Genomic DNA, 18,377 nt, shown 5'->3' on the forward strand with positions numbered 1-18,377 from the left:
GTTTGTTGGTTGGACTTTATGTTCAACAGGGATTGATGTCCAAATCAACTAAAAGCTGTTCTCTTGAATAATATTCTGATTAATAGAAACATTAAAAGTTCTTGTTTTAAATAGTCCTTGTTTACAAACATCTTTATTTAGAAGCCATTTTTGTTGCTTGTGGTTAATGCAGAGAAAAGTCAAAATTGCAATTTTGGTTGAAATATATCGTAGGCAGAACGCAATCATTTCTGCACCGAGTTTAGATGCTGCGGGTCTTTTAGCAACTAATTTGCACAGCGAGGAAACAAGTTGATTTATTGTTTGTATATGTTTAAAAAGACATGATAAATTAAACTGGAAAAAAAAATAAAAAAATAAATCGCATTAAATCGCAATATTAAGAAAAAAAAAATCGCAATTAGATTATTTTCCAAAATCGTTCAGCCCTAGTTTCAACCATTTTTTGTGCAACAAACTACATGAAGGATGAAAGCGTTAAATTCGGATTTATTTAAACATTTATAAACTGTACATCGAGGAAAAAGGAGAGTCGGTGGAGCATTCAGAGCATCCGTTGGTCCTTTACATGATAAGAGTCCCGTCGTTGGGGTATTTAATCGACGCCATCTGCTGGGTCATTGCCAGAACGTCCTGAAACCCGGTGCTGAGTCCAGACATGTGCTGGAAGTACGCCTCCTTTTCCACCTGCACCGACAGGTTGTTCACCCCGGCGTCTTTCAAGATGGCCGTCACCTACAGATGGGGAGATGTTACAGTTACAGTCGTGCATGGAAAATGAAAAATATTCAATTAAATTTTATTTATATAGCACCAATTCACAACACACGTCATTTAAAGGCTCTTTAAAAAGTCTAATGAAGCCTCTGTTAGAGAAGTTGTGATGGACAGGGTTCCCACACCTTGGTGAACATCAAATTCAAGGACCTTTCAAGGACTTTCCAGGACCAATTTCCTCAAATTCGGTTATCATATTTTAATACAATGCAAATTCAATAAAATACTAAACAGCATAGAAGTTGTTGGGTCAGAAACAATGCAAGAAAGTGGACTTAATTTATAGCCTACATTGATATTGATCATATTCATAGCCTACATTTATATCCACAGTACATGGCTATGCCATACTACATTACATATAAGATGTACATTGGCCTACCGTTTCATGGAATTTTATGGAAAAAAGTGCAGCATTGAGATGTTCAGAATTATAACAATTTGTTTCACTTACTTTCATCTTTGATTAAGCTAGTTTTTAACTTCTGTTTAAAGCGCCACGGTTGCCAGAAAGCTGCTCAGAGATATATTTAAATCATTCTCAGGCTTTTGTTACCTTTGTTAAAGACACAATTTCAGTGCATTCAAGGACTTTCAAGGACAAGGTGTTTTTTTGGCTGTTTTCAAGAACTTTCAAGGGCCTTGAATTTATTTATTCAGATTCGCAAACTTTCAAGGATTTCAAGGACCCGTGGGAACCCTGGATGGAAAACCGACCTGCTGGACGATCCGCTGCTCCACCACGTCCGACATGACCTGCAGGTGGACGGTGCCGGCGACCACGTTGGCCGAATGCCTCCAGAAATGAGCGTCTCGGTACGACAAAACGCCTTCGATCTTCTCGATCTGCAGCAGGAGATTCATGGAGTTTTTTTAGAAGTCAGACCCGTCATAATGTAACTAAAGGTCATCCCTGTAAGGCATGTAATCATTGTTAGCGAACACAGGGGGCGTCACACTTTAAAATCAGATTAATTGGTTTCATATTTTTATTTTCAAGAAGTCAGACTTTTTACAGAAAAAAAAATGTCAAAAATTTTGATTTAGGCTGTAAAACATAAAAAAAAAAAAAAAAAAACAACAACAAACACATCGCTGATGTCTTCAAGCAAACATACTGAAAACTGGTTGCTGCTTTGTTTTTGAGTCTTTTTACATAAATGAGAGATGAAACAACTTCACAAAGGTAAAACATTAAACTCAGTTATGGACCTGAACCCATAGAACGGCGCGAGAACATCAAAGGCTTTGGGTGAAGATGCAGACCGGTGACGGACACGCAGGCGATTGCAAGAAACTAACACATCGAGAAAAGGCATCAGAGGATATAAATATTAAAAAATATAAATCGTATTTCCAGATCATGAGGCGCACTAAATATGCTAAATATGCAGTACTGTGTAATATCACTCCTCCACGTCCACAGCTCTCTAACCGTCTCTATCAGGAGGACAGAGTAGCTGGACTACGCTGCCCTGTTTCTAACATAAAATAAATGTAACTTTTATATTGAATTAACTTACTAGGTTTATTGTTGCTAGCGTGTACTCCAGGCTGCCTTACATGAATGCTCTTCTAGTTTAGACATTACAGTCAGGCAGTCTGGTAGACAGCTCAGGGGTACTCGGGTAGTGACACAGTGTATCGTAATGCTCCTAATATCCATTGATTGGAGCGGCTTCATTGCTAACCAAAGTCATACTTACACATTTTAACAGATTTTTGAGCGCATTGTACCACATTAAATCAGTCAGTAAGCACAATGATAATAATATATAAGGCTCACCATCAATTTTTGAGAAGAATTAAGGATTTTAAGTGCGCCTTTGTTATGGGAGTTTTGGGTGGAATATTAAACAATAGTAACTGAATTCCCATCTTTACTAAATGACGAGACGGTGGTAATGATGTTCCAGCACTTTTATTGAGAAACAGAGCAGAGATCACATAGATGGAAAGTAATCGCACCCCACGGTTCCGCTGCAGTCTCTGTCTGCCCTGTCTCTCCCTGTCTCGCTTTTCGGGCTTCCCCTAATACTGCACCGTGGCCTTGGTTTGAGACATAACAAAGACAGTCTATCATAGACAATAATCATTCTACGCAGCATTCAGCCTTGCACTCGGCAAACAGTGGAACTTATACACAGACATCAGGTCTCCAGGCCTCCTCTGTCCGAGTGGTGTGAGGCCATAGTGACTTCAGAATAATAATTCTTATAACATTCCTCTCTTTTTTTTTGATGATGGCGTCGTCAGCATCAAGACAAAACGAGATGACCCATCACTTGAAAATGTGAACAAAGCACAGAGGAACCATTTTTGTAAACTCGTAAAGTGGGACCCAAAGGGTTCCCGTGTTGGAACCGGGCAGTGAATGCTTCATAGAGGTTTAACACACAAGATCAAAGGTTTAGCTTTTATCTACAATTTAGGATTCATCTATTATTAGGTATGGCCTGTTTTAGGTACCTATGCGCACATTATTTTGAAATTACATTAGACTATGGTAAGCTAAACCTGTTCAGTAACCAAGGTCGAATCCGTCTACTCTTCCCCACCTTGAATACCCTCCTAATTCTTTCTCCACTCACCCCTCCGATGGACAATAATCCACCACTCCAAACTTACAACACCAGGAGCAAAGGCAGGAGAGGTTCAGTGTGGGCAGGGGAACCCCAGAAAAAGCCACCCCCCAGGGGGTAGTAAAAACTGGCAAGGCCCCCCTTCCACCCAAAACTCCCATAACAGCCTTATAGCCTGAAAAATACGGTAGTTGCTTATTTGTATTTGTCCAACAACCCCAAAAAGGAGGCCCGGTTCTCCTCCCACCCCTTTAAACCGACTGGAAAGAAGTAGCCTTGGTAATTTAATCCCTAAATTAACAATCTAATTTCTTCTGTTTCTAAAATTGACTGCAATGAAAAGAGTTTTTAGCAAATGTTAGAAAGCAATGAAAATGAAAAGAGCTGAGAAGACGTACTTAACAAGGAACCCTGGTACCTCTTAACGACTTAATTAATTTGGAAACAGCTGGAAAAGTGCGTTGAAAAATGTGTTTTGAGGCAATAATCTTGTATCTTTTTAAACTAAATCTCAATAAACCATCGATTTGTAACAAAGAAACTAAACATGAACTTAATTTGGTGCTTGGGACTCCTCCTCACCTTCTCCAGCGCACCGCTCAGCTCCTTCTCGTGCTCCGGAGGAGTCCGCAGGAGCAGAACCTCGCAGGCGTCCTTCAGCAGAGGGATGACGCTGAGAAAAATGAGCGTGGAGATGAAGAGCGAGCAGATCGGATCGGCGATCAGCCAGCCGAACTGACGGATGAGGATGGTGGAGATGATCACCCCGACGCTGCCCAAAGTGTCCGCCAGGACGTGGAGGAAGACGCCTGGAAGGAGAAGGGAAGCTCAGCGCCGTGTTCGTGTCGGACTTGGTTTCGGTACTCCGGCGCTCTCACCTCTCATGTTGGCGTTCATGCCTCGGCTGGCGGAGCTGTGGGCGTGGCCGTGGCCGCCGTGGGCGTGGCCGTGCTCGGCGTGGGAGTGGCCGTGGCCGCCGTGGGCGTGACCGTGCTCGCCGTGGGAGTGGCCGTGATGCGCGTGTCCGTGGTCGTGTGAGGCGCAGCTTTTGCCTCCGTGGGAGTGGGCGTGACTGAAGGCGCAGATCCCCACCAGGTTGACCAGCAGGCCTCCGACGGACACCGGCTGCAGGAAAAACACACGGTTTATATGTCAGCTGGTTGTTGTCCTGAGGTCGCAGTGACCTGGACTGAAGACCTGAGGCCGGCTGTATAACACGGTAACGGGAGGAAAACCGGACATCATTAGACTTAGACAACTTTATTGTCATTTTGTGTCTACAGAGTGCGCACAGAACGAAATTTCGTTGCATTTAGCCTTCAACAGCGTAGTGGAATTTCAGGTGGAATAAGGCAACATTACAATATAAAGTGCAGAAGTGATCAGATGTAACAACACAGAAGAATGTTCAGTTTATGTGCAAAAATAATGGTGCAATGGAAAAGTCTGGTGCAATGCAAATAATATGTGCAAAAATGCAGTAAACGTTAGGTTGTGTACTATTTAGACCAGGGGTGTCAAACATACGGCCCGCGAGCCGGATCAGGCCCGCCGAACAATTTAGTCCGGCCCGTTGGCTAAATGCATTATCATTATTCAAAAAAAAAAATCTTTTTTTTTTTTTTTTTCCAGTGTCCTGTCTGGCAATGTGGCAATAAGAATTGTTGTCTTAATGCCAAAAAGAGCTAATCAGATTTGACTTTCACAAGTGGAGCAGTTATGCTTTTGCCATAGTGCTCTGCTTGATTTATGAATGTGAATAGTTTTATTATGATTCATGCGGGGAATATCTCAAATGATATGGACACTACAATAGGAAAGTAGGAGAGGAAAAGAAGAACAAGAAAAAAAGAAAAGGTGAAAGAAAGAAGAGATAAAAGAGAATGATAAAACAATTATTGAAAAAAACATGTACTTCATTTAATTGAAAATCTGCAGTTCCTATATTGTCCACGAGGGGCGCTGTGTTTTAATCAGCAGATGGTAGCGCTGAGCTTCAGATGTGGAAAATTTATTTTAAATTTTTTTTTTATTTTTATCTGTTTGATGTATTTTGTCATGCAGGACAGTGTTTTTAAGTTCCAAAAAATGTGAATAAATGTTTTTCAACATTGTACAATCACTGTGATCAGTTCTTATGCATAATGCACAAGTAAATGTTTAACTGAGTAAAAGTATTGTTGAAATTGCACACACTTTTCTTAAAAACGCTGAGGTTATTCATAATATATTGTGTAAAAGTGAAATTCATTTAATATAAAAATCAACAACAAGTCCACTTTTATTAATTCTATTTAATCTTGCAATGAGTTTACTCGTGTGGCCCTCTTGAGATCCGATTAAGCTGTACGCGGCCCCTAAACCAAAATGAGTTTGACACCCCTGATTTAAATGGATAATAAAAGTTTGGGAACGTTGGTAATGCCAAATAATGATGCAAATGTGATGCAGAGTCCAGTTCAGAGTTCAACAGTTCAGCAGTCTGATGGCAACGTGGAAAAAGCCGTTGCAGAACCTGGTGGACCTGCAGCGGACGCCTACTTCTTACAAAACTATTCACTCCCTCAGATTTTTACATATTTTGCGTCATTTCAACGTGTGACTTAAATGCTTTCTACTCTTATTTTATTTGATGGATCTACATTTAAAAAAAGTCCAAGTTGTTGACCTGAAATGAGAAAAAATTATATGCACATAAAATAAAATACATTTTTTCTTTTAAATATGCACATGAATGTGTCTCCCTCTAAGAGTTTGTTGGTCTAAAAGTGCGTTCCATGTGTCCTCGGTAGTCAGAATTATCGTCTAACGAGTCGGGAAACGGCCCCTAAAGTCGGTATCACCAGTGGGAAAGTCTTTGTAACAGGATATTTCCCGACTGCGGCATTCACGATGGCCGCTAATCGCAACAACGTTGAGTAAAACCTCAAAGCTTTACCTGTTTTTAGCAGCTCTTTGTTAGTTATGCAAAATTATGGCTACGTTCACACTGCAGGAAAATGCGGCTGAATTCGGATCTTTTCAGGACCAGCCTCCGCAAATCTGGCCTTTAGTGGAAGTGAGTAAATCAACACAAATTTGGCCAACATACAAAACGAATCAGGACCATCCTGGAAGAAAAACCTGTCAGACGCTGCAGAAGACCTGAGACAGGAGGGGAGGTTCACCTTCCAACGGGAAAACCACCCTGAATCCAGAGATACAAAGGGACGGTTTAGACCAAAGCACCTTCATCTGCTAGAATGGCCTAGTCAAAGTCCAGACCTTGATCTGATTGAGAACTTGTAGACTTGATGCTCACAGATGATCTCTATTGAATCAGTCTGACGCTGATTTACTTTGCAGAGTTAAACTCAGTCTGTACATGTGCAAATATCTATTATTATTATTATTATTATTATTATTATTATTATTATTATTATTATTATAGTTGTAAAAAGTTATGCCAAACTTGCAGTTTTTTATGTGGGCAACAAAATATTCCTGTTTGTTTCCAACCATCCTGGCATATGAACATTTTTTTGTGTTAAAAGTTTTTGTCGGCACAAAGATTTTCCAGCTGGAAGCCATTGGTTCAGAAAAGGCCCGTCAGCTGGACCGCATCAGGTTCTGTTTGGGAGGGGGGGGGGGGGGCATCCTGACCTCCTGACACCAACTTATCTCGCAGTTTTCTCCCCTTTAGATCCTCTTCGCTCATAACAATAATCCTCTGGGGTTGCTCTAGGCTTTTCTGTCAAACATGGAAACGTTTAAAGCACCACTGACAGCGTTTACTTTAGGGAGCCGATAAAGCTCCGCCAGAACTAGATAAAAACCTGTTTTGACCGATAGTTGATCACTTTGGCTTTTTAGCTTGGGTTTATAGACAAAGATCAAAGCCGGCTCCATTCCCAGAACAACGAGCAGCTGAGTGGGGGAGTAAAAACACTGAATCGGGCAGATCGACTTACAGTCAGCATGTCCGTGTTGATGTTGGGAGGATCCAACAGGCGGGTGACCGATTCCATAAACACGAAGAAGGCAATGACCATCAGGAAGAGGCCGTTGATGAAGCCGGACAGGATCTCCACCCGGCCGTACCTACGAGACGCCGACAGCAGAGTCAGACTTTACAAACAGACGTCCAGCTGGACCGGAAACATCTCGGGGGGGGACTTTACCCGTAGGAGAAGATCCTGGTGGCTTTCCAGCGGGTCATGAGGGCGGCGAAGAGGCCGAGAACCAGAGCGGAGCAGTCGAACAGCATGTGGAAGCCGTCGGAGATGAGTCCCAGGCTGTTGGTCCAAACGCCGTAAAACAGCTCCACAAACGTGAAAGCCTGGGCAGAATGAAGCATTTTGTAGTGGGAGTGGATTCAAAAACATCCATGGGTTGTTTTGGTGATTTAAAAAAAGAGTTTTAGAATGCCTGAGGAAAAGAAGTTTGGATTATAATGTTGATTTTTTTATATATATATCAACAACAAAATGAAATAACCATAAAACTAATGCCTCCAAATGTTTTTCCTCTGTTTTAAGAAAGTATCAAAGCCTAATAGGGGTGGATAATAACTCAATATCAATATATATATCACAATATTTTATTCAATAAAAGGTGATGTGACATTTCCGATATTTCAGTATACATGACAGTCTATGCTTACAGCATTCGTTTTTTATGTAATTTTATGTGTTTTATTTCTTAAAGCAAATATTTTTTTAAATGTTATATCGGAGGAGTTTTATAAACATGGCAAAATAATTGTTCTAAGTTGGTACAGGCATCTGCTGTGGTGATTCTTGGCAGTCTTTCTGAGGCTTTTATTTTGTTTATATCAATAATAAATGACTAATTATATTGTATCGACTGAATTAAGAAACTAGAAAAAGCTGTTCCTGCGTAACAGCGAGTGAGAATGCTAATCTGCAGAATGATTTGAGCAGAAGATGCAGAAGAGAAAAAGTAGCTGAAAAACATTGAAGAATTTGAAGGAATTTGAAGAATATGAAAAATCTGAAGAATTTGAAAAAAAATTAAGAATGTGATGAATTTGAAGAATGTGAAGAATTTGAAAAAAATTGAAAATTTTGAAAGAATTTGAAAAAAATTTAAGGAATTTAAAGAATTTGAAACATTTGAAAAAATTTGAAACGTTTGAAAAAAAATTTAAGAATTTGAAAAAAAATTAAGAATTAGAAGAAATGGAAGAATGTGATGAATTTGAAGAATGTGAAGAATTTGAAGAATGTGAAGAATTTGAAAAAATTTGAAGGAATTTGAAAAATTTGAAAAAAATTGAAGGAATTTAAAGAATTTGAAATATTTGGGAAAAAATTTGAAGAATTTGAAAAAAATTACAATTTTGTAAAATTTGAAGAATTTGAAAAAAGTTGAAAAATTTGAAGAATTTGAAAAATTTGAAGAATTTGAAAAATTTTGTAAAATTTGAAGAGTTAGAACAATTAGAACAATCAGAAGAATTCAAAGTATTGGTGAATGGAATGTTTTTTAAAATTTAAAAAACATTCCATATAGGAAGAAAGCTAAAAAACACAAATTACAGATATATTTTTAACAACTACTGAACTGAATTCACAAATTTTGTTTTGTTCTCTACTAAAACACAGCTATGGTCCGGTCGCAACAGTTTTTATTGGTTCTGCTATCGGGACGGAACCAATAATGGTTACATTGCGCTGTTCAGTAAATAAATTAAAAAAATGATTGTGTCAACTATTTTACTGTTTGGTAGGGATTACAAAAATAAAATTTATGACCAGGCAACAATTTTAAGACCTAAGAAAGACTGATTTAAGACATTTTAATGCTAATTAAGGCCTTAGTTTTATAATACAGAATTCAATGCCTTTTAAGACTTTTTAAGGATACGCATGAACCCTGTTCTTAATTTAAAAAATTACCATTTATTGAAAAGTATGTAATAATTTTATATTTAAAGTAGCAGTTTGAATTTGAATTTAAAGATGTATCTTTCGTCTGGAGGCAAGCGTCGAGTTTTTTTTTTGCCCGACTCACCAGGTTGAGACACAGGAAGTAGAAGATCTGCCTGGAGTCGTACTCCTCCAGGATCTGCTTTAGGGAATCTTTGATGAATCGAGGGAGAGACTGTGACGTGTGCTGCAGGGCGTCCCCCATGAAGTTGTACAGAGGCGTCCCTTCAGGAGAATAACCCACCAGGGTCCCCTTCTGCCCCTTCTTCGACGGAGACGAGAGAATGCTGGACGCTGCGGAGGACGGACGCTCATGAAGACAGACCGAGGTGCGACAGGTGGCATGTCTCCATCTGATACCTACCCATGATGAAGAAGATGGCGCTGACTATCACGCCGCCGGAGAGCACGTGCTCCGTGCTGACCTGCTGCGGCGGCTTGCTCATGGAGCGGAGCTGATCCGTCAGCGGGTGAGTCCAGAAATTAGCCAGCATCAGGGCGCTGGTGAAGAGGGCGAAGGCGCCGTAGCGGGCGCACCGCGGCGCCTCCATCTTGGCGCTGCAGACGGCTTCCACGTAAAACTCCAGGATCATGACGGAGAAGATGATCATCCCAAACGGGAAGACGAGGGAGGACCAGGAGTCGACTTTGCTCTGCAGGAACAATACGCGCAAACTTCAGATGGAAACGAGGATGAGGGATGAAATTAAAAACATTTTTTAATATTATTACGTTATGTTTAGAAATATTTTGATTTTTTTATATGTTTGGTTACATGGATCTAAACAAATCTTTGCCGGAATGAAAACATCGGTAAGTAATTAGACATAAATATGGCAAAAATGACGATCAGGGAAATATTTTATCGCGTTTTGTTCTGGATATATTCTTGTATCTATTTAGAAATAAAGAAGAATCCTGTCTCTATTGTTTCTCTATTGCCTTTCAATTAAAATGTATGGAGTAAAACATAACTTTTTTTTTTAACTCTAATAAATCCCTTCCCTTAAAGCCTTAAGGGGCCAGCTGCATGTGTATAGATGGTACTTATGATTTTAGAATTTCATTTCCCTTCACACTGAAATATTTTAAAATTCATCATAACATAAAGTAACAACTTTAGACCCATTTTATACAGTTTATCTGCAAAAAAAAGTTGTTATTGGGCTGTGGTAAACTTCAAACTATCATCATTCTGCATCACTTTTTTTCTTTTTGGACATTTCTGTGTTGTTTTAATGTGTGGTGGGAAAACTGATCTCTAGTGGCGGGATGCTGTTACTACATGGTTAAATAAAATCAACATTTGCTACAGGAGGCTCAGTTTTAGCCACTTTATACAATTTAAAACGATATAAGCCTCTACTTTATGACATGATGTGCCTTTTAAGGCTCTTGAAGGCTGGATAAATTGCCTTGAACGGCCGGATTCGGCCCGCAGACCTTGAGTTTCACACGTGTGACTTAAAGGATGGGATGGATGGATTAAAGATAGATGGTTGGATGATGTTGGATGAATGGATGGGTGGATGGATGAATGAATGAATGGATGGAAGGATGGATGTATGAATGAATGGATGGATGGATTAAAGATAAATGGTTGGATGATGTTGGATGAATGGATGAATGAATGTTGGATGGATAGATGGATATTGGATGGAAAGAATGGATGTTGGATGAATGGATGGGTGGAAGGATCAATAAACGGATGGGCGGATGAATCAAATGGATGGATGAATGAATGGATGGATGAATCAATAAATGAATGGATGGATGAATGGAAGGATGTATGTATGAATGGATGGATGAATCAATAAATGGATGGATGAATCAATAAATGGATGGGTGGATGGATGAATGAATGGACGAATGAATGAATGGATGAATGGAAGGATGTATGTATGAATGAATGGATGGATGGAAGAATGAATGGATGATTGGATCAATGAATGACTGAATAAATGGATGGATGGATGATGAATGAACGGATGATGAATGAATGGATGAATGGATGATGAATGAATGGATGGATGACTGAATGAACAGATGGATGGATGGATGATGAATGAATGGATGAATGAATGAATGAATGAATGGATGATGAATGGATGGATGTTGGATGGATGGATGATGAATAAATGGATGGATGGATGAATGGATGGATGATGAATAAATGGATGGATGGATGAATGGATGATTGGATGGATGGATGGATGGATGGATGAATGAATGGATGGATGATGAATGAACGGATGATGGATGTTGTATGGATGGATGGATGAATGTAGCTTCCTCTGGTTAACAGGCTTCAGGTTCATCTTTCTCCAGTTTCCCGGCCTTCAGCCTCAGGAGGATCACCTCGGTTGTTGCTGACAGGACGACCACCCAGGGCAGCAGCACCGCAGCAGAAACCAGGTTGTCCAGGGCGTAGAGTCGCTTCGCTCCGCCGATCTCCACGGACAGTTTCCTGGAGGCCGTGTGGAAGCCCACCTTCATGCAGAGCGAGACCACCAGCAGCACAACGCCGCCCTGACAGCGGGTTTGGAGAAAAGAAGGGAAAACGTCTTCAGAAACAAAACGCCGTTAACACGCAGCTCAAGAAGGTCCAACAGCTACAGCTTCACTCACTTTGTGATCCGCAACTCCTAAAAGAGAAATGGTCGTGTAGAGGAAGTGTGTGAGCGCGCTGTCGTGATGTCCCTCAGCTGCTCTGCTGTCAAGGCCCAAACCGCCGACAGAGCAGAACCAGCCAGCAGAACCGCACCAGACCCGAAAGGCGGGTGAGACTCAGGTGAAAGGATACGATGGTGATCTCCCATCTTCGCCATCAGCTGATCGTTATCGAAGAGCAGCAGGCAGATCACGGCGATGATGAAAAGAGCAGCACCTCTGGTCTGCAGGGAAAAACAGAGGAGCTGCTCAGATGTGACCAGAACCGGGTTAATTAAACGGTCCCAATCAGAACTTTGTACCGCTCAGCCCCAGAGAGAAGGCTGGCCCTTATGGGTCTCATTAACCTCTGCTCTACTCTGGGTCCTTTACACAGAGAAAATGCTGTTTAAAAGACCCTAGGAATGCTAGAAACTAACAATTATTCTGCTATTTTAATAAATACTATTATTCACTTCACCATAAATAAATATACAGGCTAGAGCTGGATGATAATTGAATAACATTATCGATCAATAGACGTATTTTGATGACAGAAAAAATGGTGAATAAAAAGTTAAATACAATAACAGTTTTCGTTCCTTATGCATTCCAGCCATGTTAGTTATTATTATAGTCATTATATCCTCCCAACCAATCACAACGCAGACCCAGGAACCAAGCTCCGCCCCCTTTAAACAGTTCAGAGAGCACATGTTTTTTTCTTCTTTTTTTTTAAATACTTGAAGTTTTGGTAAAAACTTGGTTGAATAAAGGGTTGAGTTTGAATTCAGTGTTTGTGTGTTCTGTATCTAAAAATATGTTGCTAAACTGCAAAAACAGAACTAAAAATAAGTAAACTTTTCTTGAAATGACTGTATTTCGTCCTTGATTTGAGCAGGTAAATAAGATTATTTGCCAATGGAAAGAGTAATTTTACCCCTAGAATAAGATAATTAGATATAATGCACTTGAAATAAGTTGATAGAGATGAGTTCTTCTTATTTTAAGTGCAAAAATCTTATTCCATTGGCAGATTATCTTACTTACCCGCTCAAATAAAGTAAAAATACACTAATTTCAAGAAAGTTTAACTTATTTTAGCTCTGTTTTTGCAGTGTAAGCAGAAGCATAAAATGGTCAGGGGCTGCACTTAAATGGGCTGCTTTTTTTTCCCTAATATCGTCCAGCCTTAATACAGGCATCTCTTTTTTAGCTAAAAAAAACCATATATCAAAAACTTTTTTCCCCTATTAAACAGCTCAAAGTCCTCCATTAGAATCTAAGTCTCTGCTAATTTCAGGCACGCTGCTCCTAAAAAGATGATTTTGTGCATTTTGTAGCCATTAACAAGCCTCTGGCTAAATATCTGACCAATCTTTTCAGCAAAGTTGACTTAACTAGGTTGGTGTCTTGGCACAACTTGTGGAGGCGGAGCTTTAAAAGCTCAGAGGGGCAAATAAAAAATAAAAATCCTCAAATGGATCCTAAGATGGTTGAGCAGTGAACTCAACAGACACAAATAACCTGATTAAATGAAGATAATTAAAAATCAAGATCTGCCATTGATACACATAGGGCTGGACGATATAGAAAAAAAAAAGCATATTGATAAAATAGAAATCATATTGATCGATATCGATAATTATTCACAAATTCAAAACATATAATCTAGGTGCAGCCCTGATAATTTTACGCTGTTGCTTAGTGACCTTTTTTTAAATAAAAATACTGAATTTAAACTCAACCCTTTATTCAACCAACTTTTTACCAAAAATACAAGAAAAAAATAACACGCGCTCTCTGAACCCTTTGAAGGGGGCGGAGCTTGGTTCCTGTGTCTGTGTTGTGATTGGTTGGGAGGGAATAATTACTGCAATAATCTACATGGGTAGATTGTAAAAGGAAGAAAAACTGGTATTCTATTGAACTTTATATTCACCTTTTCTTCCATCATCAATATACGTTTATCGAGTGATATATATTGATATTTAATTATCGTCCAGCCCTAGATACACATAGTTTTGAGCTCGGCTGTTACGGTTCTCAGGTAAAGTGAAGGAAAATAAAATAAACCTAGGAGAGAAAGAGGCCGTATATTCCCAAACTGACAGTTTGAGTTCAGGATAATCAGTGATTTCAAACCTTGGACGGTCCCCCTCCTGAGTTAGTGAAGAGAACCCCGAGCAGAGCGATGACGACCACGTCGCTGTGCTCAAAAAGCAGCAGAGTCCTGGCAGAGAAAGGTTTATTATCAGAACAAATGCATCCTAGTGTACGATGCTTTGTTAGCAGGTAAAACTGTCTAACAGCTAGCCAACAAATCAATCAATCTGGATTTACCTTAAAGGTCCACAGAGAGTCAGACCAAAGAAGCCCAGGAGGGATATAACGCAGCTCAGGACGGCATGTTTAACCAACTTTATCCACTAAAACAGAGAAAAACAAATGGGGAAAACAGTTATATAGATCTTCCTTGTTCATTTATTGAATTATTTTCCTTTCACTTTACAGTCATGGACTACTTTGTGTTAAAACTCAGTGAAAATTTCAGTTGTAACCAGTCTCAGCTGATTGGAGGGAAAGTCTTAGAAAACCCATAAAAAAATGAATATTACCATCGTACTTTGATGGTGAATAATCATCATGAAATCAAGGCTGAAAAGCTCAAAGGCTGAAAGAAACCAACAAACCTGCCGCCTTGAGATTACTTTTCCAGACGAAAAGGGTTTTTGAAAGACAAGCAGAATTACAGCACTCCTACAATAAAAAACAACATGCATGTTGTCAACATATAGAATATTTACACAGTAAATATGGAACGATTATAGAGTTAAACCTACTAAAGGTCGCAGGATAAGAAATACTCACCCTAACTTCAATATGAAGATGAACTGAACTATATGAACGACTTTGAGGATATCGTACGATTCAAAGATCCCTAAAGCTTTCAGGACCTTTGAGAGGATCAGCAGAACGATGTATCTGGTTAACCTGCAGGATGAGAGAGCAAAAATCACAACAAAAACAACATTAAAACTCTTCCATACACACAGATCCATACCTGCATGTAGTAAGAACAGAAACTATTGGGATCTGAGCTATATACACAAACTAAGTAGTTAATTGATTATCTAATTACAACCAAGCCAAAGTTTCATTGAGGCCCAACGTATAACAGAGCAGGGAAGCATGATATCAAACCAACTGGTAATGTGATGCAAAACCTGAATATGGAGATGAAGATATCGAGATTGACTCAAATTTTCTGACTCTTCATCACAATTTCTGAGCTTTACCATCATGACCACTGTGACAGTATACATGAAGTGGGCATGAAGGGCAGTGGAAGTCTATCCCACATGAGAAATGTACTATTGGCACACAGAGTTTACATAAAATGACGTGTTACCAAATATAGCAAGCACTGACACTGTGATTCGGTATATTGTGCAGCTCTACTACAGAGAAAAGATTATTTACAAGTAAAAAAACATTGTAGACAACCCAGCAAATTAATCTCAAATGTTCCAATGCTTGGAGAAACATTAAAGGTCTCTTAAACTCAAGCTCACACTCTACAGGCCCTAGTTAGCATTTTAACCAATAAGGTTCTTCTTTTCTTCACCGATATCTATAATCTGGGCCAATTTTGATATCTGATAATAGTAATATAGCCGTTACGGCCAATAACCAATTATGTATTTGCTAAATATCTTTTTGACTTTGTGGGAAAAAAAAAACACTACTGACTAGGGTTGGACATAAAACTCGATACAAAGATTAATATCGATGTTTTTAAAAACAATTTAATACCGATATTCTGGCTTTCGGTATCGATATACCTCCCAACCCCTAGGGGGCGTTATCACAGCGCGCCGTTACTGTTTATAGTGAGGAAGTGAGACGAATTAGCAGAATGACCAACAGGATTTTAGAAGCGCCTTCGTCCCTAAAATCAGACCTTTGGGCACATTTTTGGTTTTTGTGATACGTTAAATGCATTAAACTAAATGCACTTTATGTTCCTGTATATATATTAGTGTTCAATAAATTGAGCATAAATATAATAGTTGGCTGGTTTTGTTGATTGAATGGTTGGGCATTAATCTAAAAGTAATAAATATCGATATTGAAGTGAAATCAAATCAAGCTGAGCTATATATCAAGAATCGTATCGGCTCATCCTAGATCATACCCAGCCCTACTACTGACGTCGCTTCTCTGCTTCAGTTAAACCCTCCAATGTTAGTCATTTACCATATCGGTAGGGAGGGGATCATGCGGTTTTTGCTCGGTCATGTGACAGTGATGCATCGCAGCCATCATGGAGTTTTTAAACGAAGCAGAGATGCAATGTTAGTAGCTATAAGTTAACATGGATAAAAGTAATCGGGATAAAAATGCGTCTTGTAAACAAGTAAATCGGAATATTAATTTTGGATTAAGCTCAATCGGAATTAATAATCCAATCAACGTGCAAATAAATGCTTGTCGGGGTCAAGTTATTCCGAATGTGGCAAACTGAGTGCGCCTGATGTAAACGTGACATATTTCCGCGTTGGTGTGTGGTGGAAATACGCTGGGAACCAAAACAGTCGGGGCTCCAGATACAACCGTTCTATTAAAAAGATTAAAAGAGCTCAAAATTGTTGCTTCACTCAATAACGTTTCAACCGTAATTAGAACATCGTGCAAGTCCAGCCTGAGCGTTTGGAAGACAAACAAACAAACTCGCATAATACTGCGTTGTTTGCTATTTTTTTGTTGTCCAGCAGAAACGGAAGTACTTCTTCTTCTGTGGTTTCTATTAAGGGGAATTTGATAACTGCGCATGTCAGAGTGGTTCTATTCTGAATAAAGCCAGGTTCATATACACGCACATTACGATCAGATTAATTGATTGTGTATAAACGGTACAATCCGATTATTTAATCTGAATATATTTTAATCGGATCGTGAAATTTTGTGCATGTAAACAAAGCTACTAGGGTCGTTTTTCCACGGTGTTCAAAGAAGACATACGGGGAGAAAGGTGAAAATCTAAGACTTAGTCTCAGGGTATAATTTAAATTTAGATTCAGCTAGCATAGATTTCATAGTCGGTACAAACCATCACAGAAATGTAAATATGTGTGCACACATACATCGGTAAATATCGGTTATCGGACATAACGGCATTATTAATATCGGGTATCGATATCAGCCCAGATTGTCGTATCAGTGCATCCCTAACTTAAAGGCATGGTTTATATGCCAAACTTTGAATTCAGATAAAAGTAACAAAGAAAAACCTCTAAAATTCGCTTTCTTTGTCGCAATAAAAAAAAAAAAACTAAAAACAGAAAAACTTCAGTCTGATTTAATGTAAAATAGTAAAAATCAGGGTTTCAAAACGAACTGAGACTAGAACAGATGTTACCTTGAATCAGGAACTTCCACCATCCCCAGTTTTCCTCCTGACAGGACGTTGCTGCTGTATTTATCCTCCATGTTGGCCAAATAACCGTATATTTATGTTCCCAGTGGACTCACCATCACTTTTAGGACAAAACCGCCATTAAAAGCCTCACTCATTGACCGCTGAAGTAAACAACGAGGCCTCCTCTGGGAGGACCGGGGTTCATTCTGCCGTCTCTGTCGCCGTCACGTCCTCTGTGCTCGCCGGGCGTCAAACAAACACATCTTAACGCTTTCTTGGAGCCCCAAAAACAAAATCAATGTCGGTCAGAATAACGATAATAACCGGTGAAGTCCGAAAAGCAGAGTGAAGAATACCCGAATCGTCCATAAAGCCCCGGCGCTTCCGCATACGACACACTGTTTACGTCACGTAAGAGACGTCGTGACGGTTGCTGCTGCGCCGTTCTGCGCAGAGATTTTTAAAAAAGGAAGAGGTCTCTCTCTGAACAGTATCTGTTGTATCAAAAAAAGCTGTTGAAACTGTCGCTCTGTGCTACAAAAGTGTTTTCTATGTATATTTTATACACTTACTAACTGCTTTACATTTAAGTGTCACAATTTCATAACGTCTTATGCCTTTTTGTGTCCAAAGCAACTTTGTTTAATCTGTTAACTGAGGTTTTACTGATGATCATTTCTAACCAGGGCTGGACGATATAGAAAAAAACAACATATTGATAAAATAGAAATATCAATCGATATAATTATCAACAAATTAATATTTTAAGTGCAGCCCTGGCCATTTTATGCTCTTGCTTAGCGACCTATTTCTAGATACAGAACACAAACACTGAATTCAAACTCAACCCTTTATTGAACCAACTTTTTACCAAAACTACAAGAAAAAAAAAAAGGAAAAAAAAAAGCAGGTGCTCTCTGAACTCTTTGGAGGGGGCGGAGCTTGGTTCCTGGGTCTGCGTTGTGATTGGTTGGGAGGATGTAGCGACTATAATATTAACCTACATGGCTAGAATGC

The 18,377-nt window shown here is 39.4% G+C and overlaps 1 protein-coding gene across 1 annotated transcript; it reads right to left on the minus strand.

The window, feature by feature from the left end:
* Positions 1 to 469: 469 nt before the first annotated feature.
* slc30a5 (solute carrier family 30 member 5) lies at positions 470 to 17,765 on the minus strand. Its single transcript, XM_012857073.3, has 16 exons — positions 17,361 to 17,765; positions 14,810 to 14,932; positions 14,632 to 14,698; positions 14,282 to 14,367; positions 14,084 to 14,171; positions 12,093 to 12,183; positions 11,918 to 11,994; positions 11,648 to 11,818; positions 9,654 to 9,942; positions 9,375 to 9,583; positions 7,520 to 7,677; positions 7,310 to 7,439; positions 4,238 to 4,484; positions 3,942 to 4,168; positions 1,495 to 1,623; positions 470 to 735 (listed from the first exon to the last, which is right to left on the minus strand). Exons 1-16 carry the CDS (start codon positions 17,429 to 17,431, stop codon positions 565 to 567), a joined length of 2,334 nt encoding a protein of 777 aa, XP_012712527.2. The 5' UTR covers positions 17,432 to 17,765; the 3' UTR covers positions 470 to 564.
* Positions 17,766 to 18,377: the final 612 nt, after the last annotated feature.

This window comes from Fundulus heteroclitus, chromosome 8 (assembly GCF_011125445.2).
Source record: "Fundulus heteroclitus isolate FHET01 chromosome 8, MU-UCD_Fhet_4.1, whole genome shotgun sequence".
NCBI lineage: Eukaryota > Metazoa > Chordata > Actinopteri > Cyprinodontiformes > Fundulidae > Fundulus > Fundulus heteroclitus.